Raw genomic sequence first — 17,892 nt, 5'->3', positions numbered from 1 at the left:
TTAAGAACATTTTAGTTATGTCTTTGTGTATGAAGAACATCCTTAAAAACGTACTATTATTACTACTTCGGAACCCAAAAAACCTACAAGTACAAGATGGGAAAAAACAGATCAAGAATAATAATTAAAATAAATAATTATGTGTGCAGCATGTTCTCAGTAGAAACATTGTAATTTAAAATTCTTCAACTCTGCTTGAAAAGAATAACATCATTATAAACTATGTTTTACACTGGGTATATAAATACGACGGATATCTCAGGAAGAAAATAATTAGAATTTAACTTTTCTTGCTTTCTAGGAGCAAAATGTCTATTATCCTATCTCAAATGACCATTTTTTGCAAGTTATTTCTGAAATGAAATATTGTAAGATTATTTAACCTCCCCTGACCCGTTGACGATGTTTTTAATTACTATTGGCTTGTTGAAACCCCTTCACACGAGGCACTTGTGACAGGCAATGTCCAGGTTGGGATAAGAGACACAGAGTGACATTTGTGAATCAGATTTAATATTAATATGTCAAGCTAGGTTGATTTGGACAGACAGAGACCCTACTTTCTTAATATAGACGCTGCTTGAAACTTGCTACTTCGCCCTCTATTCCAATAGAACAAAGCCCTTTGTAGTACTTAGTTGCTAACTAATTTGCTTTGTTTTGATATTGTACTGATTGTAATGTTATAAAACCAAAGTCATCACAATTTTTTCCATTACAGGTAAATAAGAAATAACAAGTCTTGTCATCATTTCATTAAAAATGCAACAACTGATGATTTTTTATAGTGCCTAAAACAACCTATTTTACTTCTTAGAACCTATTTTAGGTTTGTGTGCCTAAAATAAACCTTTTATTAGGGTTTTATGTATTGTTTTAGGTATTACAGATTTTTTATATCTCACAGAGCTATTTACTCCGTTTGGTGAAGAAACAATTCAATGACTGGCACTTTTGAAACGTTTTCCATTGATTTGCCTACCTCCAAGTCTATGATGTATTTCAAAGCTCTAAAAAAAACCTGTCTGACCCCACTATTACCTGCACACAGTGGGGGCGACTAGATTGAGGCAGTTCCCCCTTACTTCTATTTGCCACTGCACTATGGACTCTTAATGCTAAGCCTTGCCTATTAAGAGAAAGCAAATTTTCCATATCGAAAACTAGCTATTACTAACAGCACAAGTATAGCATTACAATAATTTGTGAATAGTTTTGATAATGATTTAAAGAAATGAAAATTTGGTTAGAAAATTAATATTTGGTTGTTACAAATACCTATTAAAACTTATTACGGCTTTTGTGAAATTTTGTTTTCAATTATTGTATCTAATCAGCATTTGTCAGGAATTTTTAATTTTTTGGAACCTACTTCAGGATTTTTCGAGCCTAATTTAAGATTTTTTTCTAATTATTGATAACAACTCGTTTGAACCAGTTTCCAAATTCAAATACTTAGGAGTAATATTAACAAATGAAAATTATATTAAAGAGGAAATAAAAAGTAGGCTTAATTCAGGAAATGCATGTTACTTCTCTCTTCATAAACTTTTGTCTTCTCGTTTAATATCTAAGAAACTAAAAGTTAAAATATACAAAACAGTAATTTTGCCTGTAGTATTATATGGATGTGAAACTTGGTCCCTTACATTGAAGGAAGAACATAAATTGAGAATATTTGAAAATAAGATCCTTAGGAAAATCTTTGGACCTAAAAGGGATGAGGAGACAGGTGAGTGGAGAAGGTTACATAATTTAGAACTACATAAGTGTTAATTTGTATTCATGTCCAGATATTATTAGAATAATTAAATCAAGAAGACTTAGGTGGGCAGGCCATGTGGCACGAATGGGAGAGAAAAGAGGAGTTTACAGGATTCTTGTTGGGAAACCTGATGGTAAGAGACCTGTAGGAAGGCCAAGACGAAGATGGAGGGACAACGTTGAGATAGACCTAAAGGAAATCGGTAGGGATGGAAAAGAGTATATAGATCTTGCTCAAGATAGGGAGAGATGGAAGGCCTGTGTTGCTGCAGCCATGAACCTTCAGGTTTAAGAAGGCTAGAGAGTTAGTTAGTTAGTTAGTTAGTTAATTTAAGATTTTTAAAACCTATTTTAGGATTTTTAGAACCTATTTTAGGAACCTAAAATCCCATTTTATAGAACATAAAAATCCGAGGTCTACACTGAAAGAACAGATTAGTTGCAGGGGCAAAATATATTTTGCTGGAGAAAATTTCTTACGGTTAAACAACTCCTACAGTGCAACTGTTTACATAAACCATTTGGTTTAGTTCCCTTAACAAAACTATTTGTTTAACCTTATTTCGTTTCACCGAAACATGCATTGTGCACCGTGACAATCTCTTTTTACACTGAAACATATTTGTTGCTTATCGGAAACAAACCTGATGTTTGTACTGGCAAGTGTGACAAAAACAAACATGGCGGATCCCGAAAGAAAGGGATCGAAGATCTTCGATTTTATTTTAAAGTTGTGGGGATTTGAAACAGTGAAATCTACATTTGCTGGTAAGTGTAACAGTATTGATGTTAAATGTTGTTAAATATGTTAAGTAGGAAGTGTAAATTATAGAAATGTATAAATACAGGCGTATGCAAATTTTGAGGTGGTTTTGTCTTATGCAAATATGTAATATCTGATCATGCTGAATATAAAATACAATATATCACAAGTGGTGCAAGCGTGTTTTACGTTAACATACGCGCAATAGCTCAGTTGATATAGGCTAGCATCTTGACTACCATACGGACAACCTGGGTTCGATCCTCGGGTTAGGTGATCTGGGCCAAGCAGGCATTTCCCCAACAGTTAAGATAATTTGTATAACAATGTACCTTTTGATTGTAAGCTACTGGCGTAGCAGTGGAACGTGTACCGTGTTAGTTTCTATCACATACTGCATCTTGTTACATTATGGGGTTCGTTGTTCCACTGTACTCCCTCGAGAATTGCTTTGTTTTTTTTTTAGAACAACAGAGTTCGATGTTTTACGTAATATAAAATTATTTCCAGCATGCGGAAAACACAAATAACGGATATATCTAATCCCAAAATATGGTCAGCATAAGTGCTTTTTTCCTCTAAATAGACGAACAAAATTTATATCCCCTGAAAGTACGTACCTTCTACTTCCATTTTCCGGTGTTACTTTTCCGATTACTATTATATTATTGTGCGAAAAAAATGTTTTTCCTGCTACTAAAAGGAATGCATTTCTCCATTTGTTCGCGTCCATGTTGTTTACGCACAGTTGCTGTAATTTGTTTCGGGGTCTTCCTCTCAGCACAAGAGTTTTCCTACCTTGTGTTCCAACGTCAGACGAGGAATGCCTGTTAGGTTAGGTTCCATTAGCATAAATACAATGAAAAATTATTCTTTGGGCTAAGAGAATTAAACCAAGCCAGCCTACAATATAAATGCTTTGTGCGATAAGTGAGACCCTTCGTTTCGCAGAATTCGAGTTTCTTTCATTATTTCAGACGAGGAATGCTTACAAGGTTAGGTTAGGCCTGTTAGGTTGGGTTCCAATAGCATTGACAAATGTTTTTTCCTGCTACTAAGAGCAATGCATTTCTCTATATTCATTCTTGTCCAACCACGTTTCTCCTAAGCAGCCCATATTCTGCAGTCTTACTGTTCTGCTTCATGTTAAAGTAACAAGTAACACTTGTACTTTTCTTCACATTAACACATTTCTGCAGGCTATAAGCAAGGGAACAACACAATCCTCATAAAGCATGAAGAATATTTCATTTCCTTGAGAGGGTTAACACATTATTGTGATGAAAAGGTCAAACAGCGTGAAATGAAATTTTTGAAATTTGTATTGCATTTTTATTCTTTCACTCAGCAACATTCCACAAAATAAGTATTTTAATCTTGTGCGCATAAAAATGGTGCATCATGGGTAGTATGTCATAATGTTCCCTGTGCCTACTCGGTTATTTCCAAGTTTTTACCACAAAAATGGTTGCCAGGTGCAAAGTAAATAGTAAGGTGATTAGAAATGTTCTCCCACCTCAGTATTTCCTTTGGTTTTCCTCAAGAAATATTTATTTCTTCAGTTTTGGTTCATATGTAATACAGTTACTTGTTTTGCATGAACATTCAATTTAGTGCTTGTTTGCTTTGATTGTTAGGTTCAGTGTCTCTCTTTATATATGTATAATCTGTGCAAAATCCCTATGCTTAGTATGTTAAGCAGTTAGATCGAATGGCTCTCTTCATAAACTCTATTACGGTAATTTTATTTATGCTTAGTGCCATTGATTTTACCTACAAAACATTGGCAATGTGTGAAATATAGAAAGTACTTGATGAAATAAAATACTGGTGAAAGTAGTTACTCTGAAAATTTGTTGTGCCCCTTTATTTTGTTGGCCCCCACTCCACCAACATACCACACAAAGGTAAAGTGTTTTAATGGTGGTATCAGAAGATTTTAGAGTACAGAATCATGAAACATATGTTTAAGTAGTTATGGTAGTTAGAATGTATTCTGAAATGGTATGTTTCAAGCACAACGGGAATGCCATTTCACAATTGTACTTGAAATGTTTAAACATATATATCAAATCATAATAAAATCATGAAGATATATGTGAATTAAATGTAATTGAAAGAGGGAAGACTAAAACTAACTGCATAACCTACTCATGTGTGAATACTTCTCCCATAATTTTTAGACACACATTGGTAGGCTCAGTCTTGATTAGCCTACCGACAAACTTTCATTCAGAGAAATAATGAAGAATGAATATTGGCAGGAATCAATAGAAATTTGAGCGTAGCCTTTTTTTCTTTACTTTTATTCTCATTGAGAAAACTTACAATTTAGAATTTGTTTATGAATTCTCAAATAAGAACATTGTGTTTTTACATTTTTTTTAACTCGTAATGTTGTTCTCATACCTGTGGTTGATAGTATACATATTTCACTATTATTTATATTGTTATTAAATTTTATAAATGTATCAGAGTGGAAAGTATAGTTTAATATTTCCTTTTTTGTTTATCTTAAAGATGACTAGTGGCCAATAGCAGTGAACCATGAACATTAGAGCATTTTCACAATACCTGCTGGAGCATGAAGAAAAAGGAAATATCAAAAGTGGCAGAATTACACATGAATCATTGGCCTGTGCTACAGCACAAACTGAGATATACATTGGTAAGCATTTGTCTAATTGCTTTATGAATAAATAATTATAACATTTCTAAACTATTAAAAGTGATCAATACTTTGTACAAATTAAACATTTTTTGAGAATAAAGTTTAACAGTAGGAATTGATAACTCACCAGGTAAAAATCCTCTCTGGATATGAGTAGGTTAACTGTGCATGTGTGGGTTTTGTTAAGATTTCTGTAGCATTAAATAGTATATTTTCCTCTTTCAAATGCACGGCGAATATTTCCAATCGTTACAAGGCACTTTATATTTTTCATTGTTGTTTATTTGAAGTCTCTCCTGAGATCAACAAACCTCGTATCAAGTGGTATATCACAGATCATTGTTAAGGTTTTTTTTACTTACTTTATGCACAAATAGGCTAATTGTAACTGGTCCTGCAGTTTAAAGAGAAAGTCAAACTATTGCCATGTGCCTCAAGGCAAATGCAACATGGTAGGCTCACACATGAGTGATGCACACATATATCTTTCCCAAGAGCTTCATTTCCATATTTTGTACTGGTGTATGCAGTATTTTCAATGCTATTTATACGTATTAACAGTATTGGCCAAAGGATATACCGTATTGTGACTGTACTTTTATGATATATTAGTTTCGTAATGTTATGATATTGGCAAGGGGTCCCGAGTTCAATACCTGGTGGAAGCACATAGTGGTTTGGATCCCACCCTAATCTGTAGGTCCAGTCCCGATTAGCATTACTCTGCATTAAGTGGATTAAAAACACCAAATCAATCGATTATCATAATATTGGCGAAATATATTATGTCTATAAAACACATTTATTCACTGATACCTCACAAATTGCATGTATCTCTGGTAATTGTTTAAATATACGATGAGTTAATGAAAATACAAGGAAGCAATTGTGTAGCCCAGAATAGTAAAAGTGCCTCTTTCTACCACCTCACCCTTTTCTGTGTTGCAAGTTGAAGATAAACAACCATATGCTCAAGTTGATTGGTGCATGAGGTCAGATTTTGTGGTGCCCTTAAGAGAGCATTTCATAAGATGTACAGGCAATATTATAAATATCCTAGTCATTCATCTTGCAGAACTTCACATGAAATAAGATATTTACGTATACCTGTTTTAAAAAATCCTGCTAATGATGTATTGTTAATATCACAACATGGAATGAAAGCACAGATATAGCTATATAGAAATAATATATCTACCTTTTTTCTGTCTTTTGGCTGTTAGTTAAGTTTATTACTTCTGCTTTCATTTTTATCTTTTCTAAATATTAAAGTCTCAAGAAAGCTGGAAAGTTAGAAAAAAAATGAAAATTTTAAATTTTTGCCAGTTGAGGCTAACCTATTTTACTTGCAGTATCAGTTGTGAGTTTAGAGATTCATAATGTCTTAATTTGGAACAAGCTAAAATATTCTACATGGTGTAGCAGTCAAGAGACAGATTTTGGCCGTTGCTTCTTTTACTAATTTGTTTTTGCCATACGTTCATATGTGTGTGTGCATACCAGTGACATAATGGTAACACTTGTCTTGTAATTAAGGTGTAACAGGTTTGATTTTCAATGGAGACATATTGCACTGTGGTTGACATTCCATTTTAAAACTTTGAGTCCTTCTGAACATAAAATGAAATTAAAACAAACTTTCACGTGTTGGTGCTTCTTATGTATGTACAATATAATTTCATTATAAAGAACACCCATGCTAGGCCAGGATTCCAAACTCTCTAGACCTGGGGTTCTAGCCCACCGTGCCAACCACTCTGTGACAGAGATCAGTGTGCCAAATGTATAGTTTCATGTGATAAAATTGCAAACAAATGTTATAATCAACTGCTTAGAGGTCTTTGGAAATTAAAAACTTTACTACTCTTACTTGTACACCTTTTACATTAGAATGCATATGCACACTCCATTTAATAATGAAAGAAGATTTCATAATTATTGCAGCACATGATGTTCAAAATTTTAACTGGCTGGGAGGAGGAGGTGTTTAGTTGGGCCTGATAGTCAGCTGGGGAATGCTTTGCAAGAATTTCTGCTAGCTGGGGGATACCCCCATATCTCCCTCTCACTTCAAGACTGTTTTAATGTGACCTGTTGATACCAGAATTACTTGCAATTGCGAGTATTGTTTTAGGAAAAAGACCAGCATATTGATGAAAGTTATGTGAAGGAATTGTACTCCCTGATGACAAGTAATGGCTTGTGCATCCTTGTAATCAAGGTGTTCCAGATTCAATCCCCAATGAAGGCACAGTGTGGATTCAGTCCCAATCTTCATGTCTGGGCATAAAGTGTACTTACACAATTTTTTTTTTCTGAGAGAAGGCCAATTTGGACACGTTTCAAAAGTTACACAAGCTTAACGAGTTAAATGAGTTATGGTAACTGGCTGTCCCATAAGTTTCATTATGCTGTTCCAAAAGTCTCATTTCGTGCAAGAACGAGATTCACCAAACGTACGAGCCAGGAGGCTGGTTTGTTTGGTGAGAATCGTCTGCTGCTTACGGAAAACGTGCATGCTGATGGATTCAAACTGCACTAGTTTGGAAAATGTATTATAATTTTAACAGATAGCGATATGAAGCCACATGCACAAGATGAGTATACCTTAACTGTTCTTGGAATGCGATTAAAATGAGTAACAGTGTCCAAAGTAGAGTTTATTTTTGCCATAGGGACATTGCTTCCACTGGACTTCATGTGGAAACTTTGTCTAAATCAAAACGCTGCACCTGCGCTTCCGCCTAGAGTGTCCCATAAGTCTGTAAAATAACTGGTTTCACCAGATTCATGAGCCCAGTTATTTTCGTTGAATGCGTTAGTTTCGTTAAGACTTTTGGAACACACCTTATGTTTTATAGACCACTGTGCACTAGGCCAGTAATCTTCATTGCTGGCTGTAGCTGGGTATTAGGCCCTAACATAAATCGTACCAGGTAATAAGAGGTCCAGTGGTTACCAATTAATTTAATTCCAATTTTACTTTTGTCAACAAGCATAGACAGAAAAAGCTTTTATTATTTACATTTATGCCATTATTTATTAATATTTCAAAAATCTAGGGTGCAAATGAATGTATAAATTTAAAAAATAGAAAGGGGTTAATTGTTTGGGCAGGATTTCAACTGTTATTAAAAGAGGCTGTTGTCTTACAAAGATTGAGAACCACTGCACTAGGTGGTGAAGATACATCACCACTTGCTTGGAATACTCTGAGTCACTGTGGTCCCTCCCTGACAAGGAGGGAAACTGAAGTTTCTATTTTTTTTAGGGGGTTGGGTGGAAAATATTAATAGTTTTGAACTTCCATAATCCGCAATGCAAGTTGAAGTTGGTCATAAGTGTTTAGAAGTGTCTACTAGAATTTGCAACATTGTTACATAGAATTTTGTAAACTGACCAACCAACCAGCAAACTATATTTTATGTTTGTTTTTTTTCGTTTTAGATTTCTGGAAACATTCAAAGGCTGAGGGCCAAGAAGAATCTATGCTTTCTTTAAATCAAGTGGTACTCTGACTGCAATTATTTTGAAGTGTTTTTATCATCAATAATGTATCTGTGCCTACAAGCAACTTTTATATGTAATCATTTCTTAATAAGAGCTGTACAATAAATTTCTAATAAATTTGTCAGTGTTAATGTATGTGTTATGTTTGGAAGAAATAATTCCTTGTGTATAGCATTTAGTTTAAATTACTTTTGACAATTCTAGCCATATCATGTAAAATCAAAGTAAACCTCCCTGTGTTCATATATAATTTTGTGTACTTGTGCATTCGAGTAGTATAATGTAGGGTGAAAATCCATATTGGAAATTTCATGCCATTAAAGGAAGATTCATAATGTTTTTCCATTAACTTTTCTTTCTCTGCAACGTTCATTGAACATTACGCTGCATGTTAAAAAATACAGTGTCGTCTTACACAATCAACATCCCGCGTTACAAACATGTGCACACAGGTTAGAGCTATTGTAGTATATACATGTACCATATATAGTATAGTATATAGTATGCAAATTCATAGCATTTCCAACATTGGTGGTGTTCTTTATATTCCTTTGTCCTTGTGTTTCGAAATCTTGGGCCTCCCCGATGGCACAGTGGTTGTGTCCTTGCCTTGTAATCAAGGGGTCCCGAGTTGGATACCCGGTGGAGGCACATACTGGTTCGGATCCCATTTTAAACTGTAGGTCCAGTCCTGGTTAGCCTTTCTGTGCATCAAGTGGACTTAAAACAACAATTCAATCAATCAATCAAAGTGTTGGACCTGGTTCAGGAACAGAATCAGTTGATTTGGTATTCAATGCTGCTGCTCCAAACCCCATACATTCTTGATTGTGGTATATAAACTGAATATTACAATAATATATAAAATAAAACATGGAATATCAACAAGTATAAGTTCAGGTACAAATGACTAAACCAAACCACCCACCTTCCTGTCATTTAATAACTTCTGAACCACATGATAACCATCAGCATTCTGTCTGTGCGACAAAAGGTTGACCTGCATTTTATCTTTGCATAAGAGGACTGTGGTAAGTAATTAAATTTATTTTCCTAATTAAGATTTAGTTTAATATACTATAGCTATCAACAGTAGAGCTAATTCCCCTCCTCTATTGAATGGTTTAATAATACTTCAAGATATTATTATTATTTATAATATCAATGTGACAAAATGGAGTACATCACATAGTTGTCTATATGGTGAAATATACTTCTATAAAGGTAATGCAAAAATGTGTAGTGAGATTGCAATGTGTGTCTGCAACATACACAAGACATTGCCTCAAAATAAAGTTTCACTGTTTGAGCTAAGTGAGCTCAACAAGTAGCTCTGCCACTCATCCAGCCAAAAATGAGTGGTGGTCTGGGGGAGAATGGAGGCTATAGCATGGCTCTCATCACATTTCCACTTTGTAAAATGGAAAAAAAAAATATATTGGGTCTACTACTTTCATGTCTCCTTTGTACTGCAATTAACAGGAAATTGCTGTACTCCAGGATGCGAAATCATTGAAGACTGGTGAGGGAGGAGGAAGAACTCCATTAACATGAATGCGTGTGAATTATTATGTATATTATATTTATATATATATCACAGTATATATTAGAAAGTAGTGTGTGAAATCCTGGAAGACAGGGGAGGATTTTCCCTCGCCAACAATTCTGTCCTACAATCCTTCAAAGATTCAGATGGTAAAGGAATTAATTTGATACTTTATATACTTCAATATATATATATATTGTATAGTGTGCGTAATATAAAATGAATGTATGTATGTACATAGACATTAGCACTGTATATTATGTATATAAATATATAACAAAATATACAATATTAAATATGTGTGTATATATTTATATATACATTAATTCATTCTGTATTTTATATACACCTATGTCAGGAATTAGAAAGTAGCAAACTAATTCCTTTATCAATCGGATTTTTGTAGGACAAAATTCTTGGTGGGGGTAAATTCCCCCCTGTCCCCCAGGATTCCATGCTTTTTAATAATAATAATTCCAACAAAAGATCCTTTAGTGCCAACAAATTGATTTGTTTGATGGTACCAATTATTTTGTTCAGAAAACTACACCCGATTCGATACTCCATACAAGAGATTTGGTTGGATGAACAAAATTAAGTCAATCAAATAATTTTGTACAGGGAACCTCAACGTTTTGCTCGCGTATAACAAACAAGGGATTTGGTTGCTGTAACTAGGATTTGTTTCAGCCAACCAGACTTTTCTCTCAGTGTAGTCATCACAAACTTCCGTTAGACAATTAAATGGACATTTATTTTTTTGGAAAATAATCACAGAGAAAAACATTTCGGGTGAAGTTGAGACTGTCAGTAAGTAAGCAAAATGTAAAATATAGATCCTATATCTTACGTAAAACAAAAGTAAAGCAATTAACCATGTTCACTATTATTTATCATACCTTATTCAGCACTAAACTGTATAATGTAATATAACTAACAACTTACTTACCTCCCATATCATTATACGCAAGCCTAGGGTCATTCCATTCTTGCCTTAACGTTAAGGACACTTGGAAATCCTTAAAAGAAGAAGAAAATATGTATTAAAATATTGCAGAATGTTTCCAATCACACATAAATGTTACAACACAATGTAAACTTTTATTCATTTACCTTCATAATGGTATTACTTTACCATTGTGAAACATAAAACTGATGTTTAAATTCACGAAGGGCTTATAACATAAAAATTAGAAGATTATTTACGTACAATTTAGATATATTTTTATTGTCTGAAATACTGAATACTTCAACCATATTTGTCTGCAAACGCGATCTTCACTATGCACCATTATGGAAACATGGCTGTCATTTTTCCATAATAATAATTTCGATGTCTACAATAATCGACGGAACCTACAGTCACACTCCCAAAGTTCCCTAATGCTACGACGCAATGCACAGAAATTTTTCTTTTCTTTTTCTGTCAAACATTTAACCTTAATACGTTGACCACATGAAAATCGGTCTAACAATACAGCAAACAATGCATATAATTTCCACAGCAACAATATCAAATTATCAGACAACAAGCACTCTGATTCTGTTAAAGGAATAGAAAGTGAATGCTATTCAACAACAGTTTGGAATATAGATATTAATAATAGTACCTGAACTCAACAACTTTGGCTAGAAACTGCAAACGCGGTGTGAGCCATAAAATAAAGAAGGAATAGAAGCCATGTGTTTATAGAAATTTCCAGTATGCAACAACGTTACGATTGTTTGTGTGACGCTTTAAATGTATCAAATTTTGACTTAATTTGTCTGTGAAGCATATGAAATGCGCATTCACAGACATCAAAACATTAATGCAATAAATTCAATAATAATGTCCATATTAATTCATGTCCTTATTTACATGGAGTTAGACCACTTTTCGTGGAATGCCCTCAATATCCAGTGTTTCCAACTAAGAGTCGGTCGTCTTGTTACGTGCTACGTGTGCTCACAAGAAATAGGGAGAGGTTTTGATATAAACTATATACCTACGTGTGCGTTTCTTGTTTGTTCTGTAACATGGGCTAATCGGAATAAAGTCTAAAATGGGTCTGTTTTATGTGTATAAGAGACAGGACAAAACAGCGGAACAGGAGAAATCAGGTGGAGCTCTGTAGCTAAGTTGTTTGTCGACCTCCTTTGCCAGGGCAGCACCATACGGCACCAGAGGTTCCAGGTTCTGATCCTGTCTATGATAAAGATGATTCTGTTATTCCTATTGACAAGTAAAGTGCAGTACTGATAAGAACATGTAAAATAAATATAATATTTTTTTAAAAATAATAAAGAGAGGTTAGTGCAACTACGCCAGAGATCCCGGGTTCGAATCGCGTGTAAGACGTGGATCCTTGTGTTATTCATGATGAAGAAACGAAGAGTAATTTAAGGTAAGAAATTGAAAAATTTTGAAGTTCACTGGGAAAATATTTTTTAAAAAAATGTGTAGAGGTATGGCCAAATATTCCATAGACTTAGCTTGGAGTATGTAGGTCCAGTCTGCCTCATTGTAGGCAAATGTCTGAATATTCTAATATTTCTTCACTATGCTCCTAATATTATACGGTTGTGAAGCTTGGTCTCTTACTTTAAAAGAATAACATAAATTAACATTCTGCCTCGGAGTTTTTTCTTCCAGGCCTAAAGTCAGGAAAGTTTTTGTAAGTCGTCACTAAAAACACATTTGCATTTTAGCATGGTTCAGATCGCTGATCGACAGAACGTCACTTCACTGCCATGTAACAACTAAGATTACGGCAATTAAAAAATACTGTTTGTTTATTTCTGAATTCTGTCATGAAACTCAAATCAAAGTAAGCCGCGGCGAATTGCATATTCTTACCTATTGTCAGAAACGTGCTGCTCACCAAGAGCCACGGTAGATGTCACAAATGGTTTGAAATCAAAACCTCACGCGGCGCGGCGGTGACTACAGAAGAGACGCAAAGGTCCAACAATTTTTCTTTCTTGCAAGAAAAGTTTACTTTCCTTGCGCTTGAAACTGAGAGTGTTGTATTTCTTTACTTTGAAATTAAAAACGGAAACGATATTGACAATTGTTTACAAATAACATTTTGTTACTAATCTTGAAGTTAAGATGCTGTCTATACCCCAAATAATAGGATATTTCAAAATTTTCCTAAAAACCCGCCCGGAGCATTTTTAGTACCCGAAAAACAGGATTTGTCCGGGTAAAAGAGAACTTCTGGTAAACCTAAACGACTTGCGTCGCTGCAACGGTTACAGCGAGCCCACATGTGTTTTTCACTCAGGGTGCACACCCCCGACCCTAATAGTGGAGTCGCCTGCCTTTACGTCACTTCACTTCCGTCAGGGATCTTCTCCTGAGCGGTCAGCTGTACCTATCTCCCAGCTACCGGATTCACTCCCACCTAATGCTCCTCACTCACTCACCCGAGGTGGGAGATCATCAAGCCAGGTACGAGGTGACGTGTGGTAAGCACGACGAACCCCCGCTCGTTGTAGGTTTCCATGAGCCGGTTAAGCTACTCATTCGTACCTCCCCAATTTCCTCACGATGGTGGGTGGGCATACACAGGCCGAAATCTAAAGAGAAAAGTAGCGCTGGAGCACAAAGCATGACGCCCACTGAGACGCGGCGAAACACGGAGGTTTCCGGCAACAGAACTTCTGCTGTCTGCTTCCATCGAAATCGAATGATGTAACGCCCTCTACAGGGAAACGCGCAGAAGCACGGAATTTCCGACTAGAAGTCTGCAGGTTGTCTTAAGTGGTATCGCCCATTTGGACTCCGGAAGCGAAACTGTTCCGTTCTGTTGCTGCCCTTCCGGCGTCTCAGTGGGCGTCCGCTTTACACCGCACGGCCACGGTGGGGGACAAACACACATTACACTGTTCTTAAAATTTTAGGAAAATCACCAGTCTCCTTATTTGTTATACTCCATGAGGCCTTAAAAAATCGCTTCGCGGGCTTGCAGCAGACGAAAATATGGGGGTGTGTCTGCGAGAACCAATCAGGTCCGCGAATGAGCGAGCCCAGTTGCCACAGCTAGCTCGCTGCACCCTTCTGGTCTGGAAGGGTGAGTGACCTCTGCCTCTTGCTACCTCGGCCTGTTTGTTCGGCTGAGAAGCAGACGACACGAGAGTATCGGAAACAGTGTGCGAGCAATGTCTGCTGTTAGCCCGAGAAGCGCTCCTTCTAAGGTCTCCGCAGTTATTTTTTTTTATATATATATATATAGTGCTCCTCGCCATCCTTTAGTCCAATAAAACATATTTCTTCTTCTGCTGTACACATTGATTTACTCCCGATCCATCGCTTCCTCATCTATCGTTTCTCGAAAAGTAGGCGTGGTTTGTCCCGATCCATCGCTTCCTCATCTATCGCTTATCGAAAAGTAGGCGTGGTTTGTCCCGATCCATCGCTTCCTCATCTATCGCTTCTCGAAAAGTAGGCGTGGTTTGTCCCGATCCATCGCTTCCTCATCTATCGCTTCTCGAAAAGTAGGCGTGGTTTGTCCCGATCCATCGCTTCCTCATCTATCGCTTCTCGAAAAGTAGGCGTGGTTTGTCCCGATCCATCGCTTCCTCATCTATCGCTTCTCGAAAAGTAGGCGTGGTTTGTCCCGATCCATCGCTTCCTCATCTATCGCTTCTCGAAAAGTAGGCGTGGTATGTCCCGATCCATCGCTTCCTCATCTATCGCTTCTCGAAAAATAAGCGTGGTTTGTCCCGATCCATCGCTCCTGATAACGAAAGTAGTTTTTCTGGGTCAGGTGTTTTCCACCGCTTCCGAAAATGAGGAAATGAACAGTTACAGAATGCATATAAAATGTGTGCCATACGCACAAACAAAACTAACAAACGTTGTTACACACATAAAAATGTAAAGAGAAGTAAATAAACCACGGAACATTTCACAATAATAAATTCAAATACTAAACAAATAAGAAGCAAATCAATAAATAAATGAACAGTAGGTACACAATAAATGTAGAAAATGTTTTTGCTATCCTAACCTAACCGAATCAAATTCCTCCTCAAATATCTTCGTAACTGATGAAAGTTCTTCCCTCGCTCTTTTCATGCATTTGTTTTTATATATGTCAACTTCTGTGGCTGCAACATCGGGAACGCAAGGATGTGTTTTCATACTAATAATCTGATTATTATTCATATTGATAGTGACGCTGCCCCTGCAGGGGTTTGACTTCATATATTTGTGTACACATTGCCAATAGCCAGAACCATTTTTCCTGGTTTTGTTAAGGTTGAACCTGTATCCTTGGTGAAGCAATAAACTGACGCTACTGGGGCGGTGGATCGGGAACACCTGACCACTTTCGTTATGAGGAGCGATGGATCGGGACAAACCACGCCCACTTTTCGAGAAGCGATAGGTGAGGAAGTGATGGAACGGGAAGACACCTACACATTCCAGGTACATTTCAATCATATGAATCATGTTATTAGATTTTTTGAACTCCACCTTTAAGCTTTCTATGTCTTCCACTCTTGGATGTGGGTGGCTACCTAGCTCACTGTTGGTTTTGTGGTTCCATCCCTCCACTGCATTATTAGTCCGGTGCCTCCTGTTAAAACATGTCTTTTATCAGCAAAGGGTTCTCGAGACATTAACACACGAATGAAAGTCTGATTACGTCGATAAACCGAAAGGGTGAAATGACCTTCGAGAGATTTACAAACTAGAAGACGTGAGTAGTCATTAAGGTTGGCTATTGTTGCTATAGCTCTCGCCACGAAAACAGTCCATTCAAGGTCGGAGATTCCCCTTGCCTTCTCCACACCCCTGGCCTTCCAGGGTTGCCACACTTCTTCTAAGCTGCTCAGTCGACACTTCGAGCGTTGTACGTATGCGGTTGATATCGTCGGTTGAAATTGTTGCTTATTGGCAACACTGTAGGTGTGTCGCGTGACCTTGACTGAACTGTTTTCGTGACGAGAGTTTATTTTTTTAGTCAAACCAGCTGTCTTGCAAGGTTACTACCCTACTTTGTTTCTGAAAACAGGTTTTCCAGTTCCATGTGTTTGATATTAGGACATTGAATTATTTCTCACTTTTAAGTGTTCGCAATTAGTATCATTAAGGTGCTGTTAGCAATTAGGACACAACCTCTGAGACAACAGAAGAAATTTTGTGTGATAATAATTATGCAAAATAACATTACTTGTCTTTATTGAGATGGAACTACACACACAAGAATCAGGTATTCAGTTCGATGCATTTGTGTATATCGTTTGTAAAGGTGAAACCAAAGTGTATTCTATGATGGAAAAGAGTATTTCTCTATGTCGAGCTATACTTCAATGCATCAATTGATGTGCTTCTTTGATGTAGCTTTCTTGATAGTGCACTTAAACATTTGTTCTAAGTTACAGACTTAATACATTTTTTTTGTTTCAACTCATGCATTTACTTTTCTGTACGTAAGAATGCTACAAGGATTACATTTTGGTGTAAAGAAATCACATTCAAATGCGAATTAATGAGTTTACCATTTCGTTTGAAACCTATAACAAGTGAATATGGATATGTACTATTCTGCTTAGTAGTCATGGATCGATTCGTTGTAAACGCAGTTAAAACATATTTACTTATAAGTGGTCAAATTTGTAATGGTTTTCTTGTTTATCTCAAGTTTGCTGTCCTATATGTGTTAATATTTACAAACATATCGGCTTGAGAGGCATGTGAAAATACTGTATATAGTTTCAACGAAATGTAAATACTGTATGGTGTATCATAATAAACAGCTTTAAGAGCTTATTTCGACTAAACTATATGGAATACAACAACTATATTTGTTGTGTATCTATCAGTAACACAGAGTTTTTATGAATAGCTACAAATGTTCAATGTGGCTTCCAACTGTTATGCGACACACATCATATGAAAATTCTAGTTCTTGCCACACTTTTCCCAAGAACTCCTTGTCCACCAAAGCAAGGTCGTTTCTTAATCTCTCCTTTAGCTGTTGCACATTCTGTGGCATAGGTGGCATATAGACTTTATCTTCAAAGCCCCAAATGCAGAAGTCTAGGGGTGTAAGGTCTGGGAACTTAAAGACACAGCCTGCTCTTTCTTCACCTGTAAAAGTCGCCATTTTCTTAACACTACACCAGCGCCACAATGAACGTGTTTAAAAAAGTCTTGAGCATGTAAACAAAACTTGAAGATCTCCACATTGTTATACAACAAACCTCATTGTTGCTTTTCAGATAATATTTTAATAATAAACGTGATAAGTTGTTTACTCAATTATGATACACGCTGTACGACAATTTTTTTTTAAAATTATGACCTTTGATTTTATCCACGCTCGTTTCAATTGCAACATACATAATATACAAATAAGAAAAATAAACTGTTTTTTATACTACACTTGTATGGAAACACCACGCTGCGTACTGGCTAATGCTTTTGCCTTTTAATCAAATGATCACAGCATCCCCGATGGCGTAGCGCCGTCGCCTTGTAATCAAGGAGTCCTGGGTTCGATACCAGGTGCAGGCACATAGAGGTTCGGATCCGCTTCAAACTGTAGGTCCAGTCCCGATTAGCCTTACTGTACATAAACTGGACTTATAACGCTCAAAACATTTGGTGACAGGATGGATTCAGTGTAAAACAACAATGCA

The 17,892-nt window shown here is 36.3% G+C and overlaps 1 protein-coding gene and 1 long non-coding RNA gene across 3 annotated transcripts in view; one reads left to right on the top strand and one right to left on the bottom strand.

Annotated features, from left to right (window-relative positions):
* The window catches only part of LOC145980088 (glutamate-gated chloride channel-like), a 108,469-nt gene that overhangs the window by 68,138 nt on the left and 22,439 nt on the right, over positions 1-17,892 (bottom strand). The window contains exon 4 of the mRNA XM_083113086.1: positions 11,204-11,273. Within this exon, the coding sequence (XP_082969212.1) occupies positions 11,204-11,273 (70 nt within the window). The remainder of the gene's footprint in view (positions 1-11,203; positions 11,274-17,892) is intronic.
* LOC145980322 (uncharacterized) lies at positions 2,447-8,999 on the top strand. Of its 2 annotated transcripts, none has more exons than XR_014440842.1 (3): positions 2,447-2,532; positions 5,048-5,195; positions 8,646-8,999. It is a non-coding gene; the product is annotated as an uncharacterized LOC145980322 (long non-coding RNA). The 2 variants fall into 2 exon arrangements; XR_014440843.1 differs by having other exon boundaries at positions 2,521-2,532; positions 5,056-5,195.

This window comes from Lepisma saccharinum, chromosome 27 (genome assembly GCF_977018435.1).
Source record: "Lepisma saccharinum chromosome 27, izLepSacc3.1, whole genome shotgun sequence".
NCBI classification, from domain to species: domain Eukaryota; kingdom Metazoa; phylum Arthropoda; class Insecta; order Zygentoma; family Lepismatidae; genus Lepisma; species Lepisma saccharinum.
Note: the sequence above shows the minus strand (reverse complement) of the source record. Positions and strands in the feature narration are given on the sequence as shown.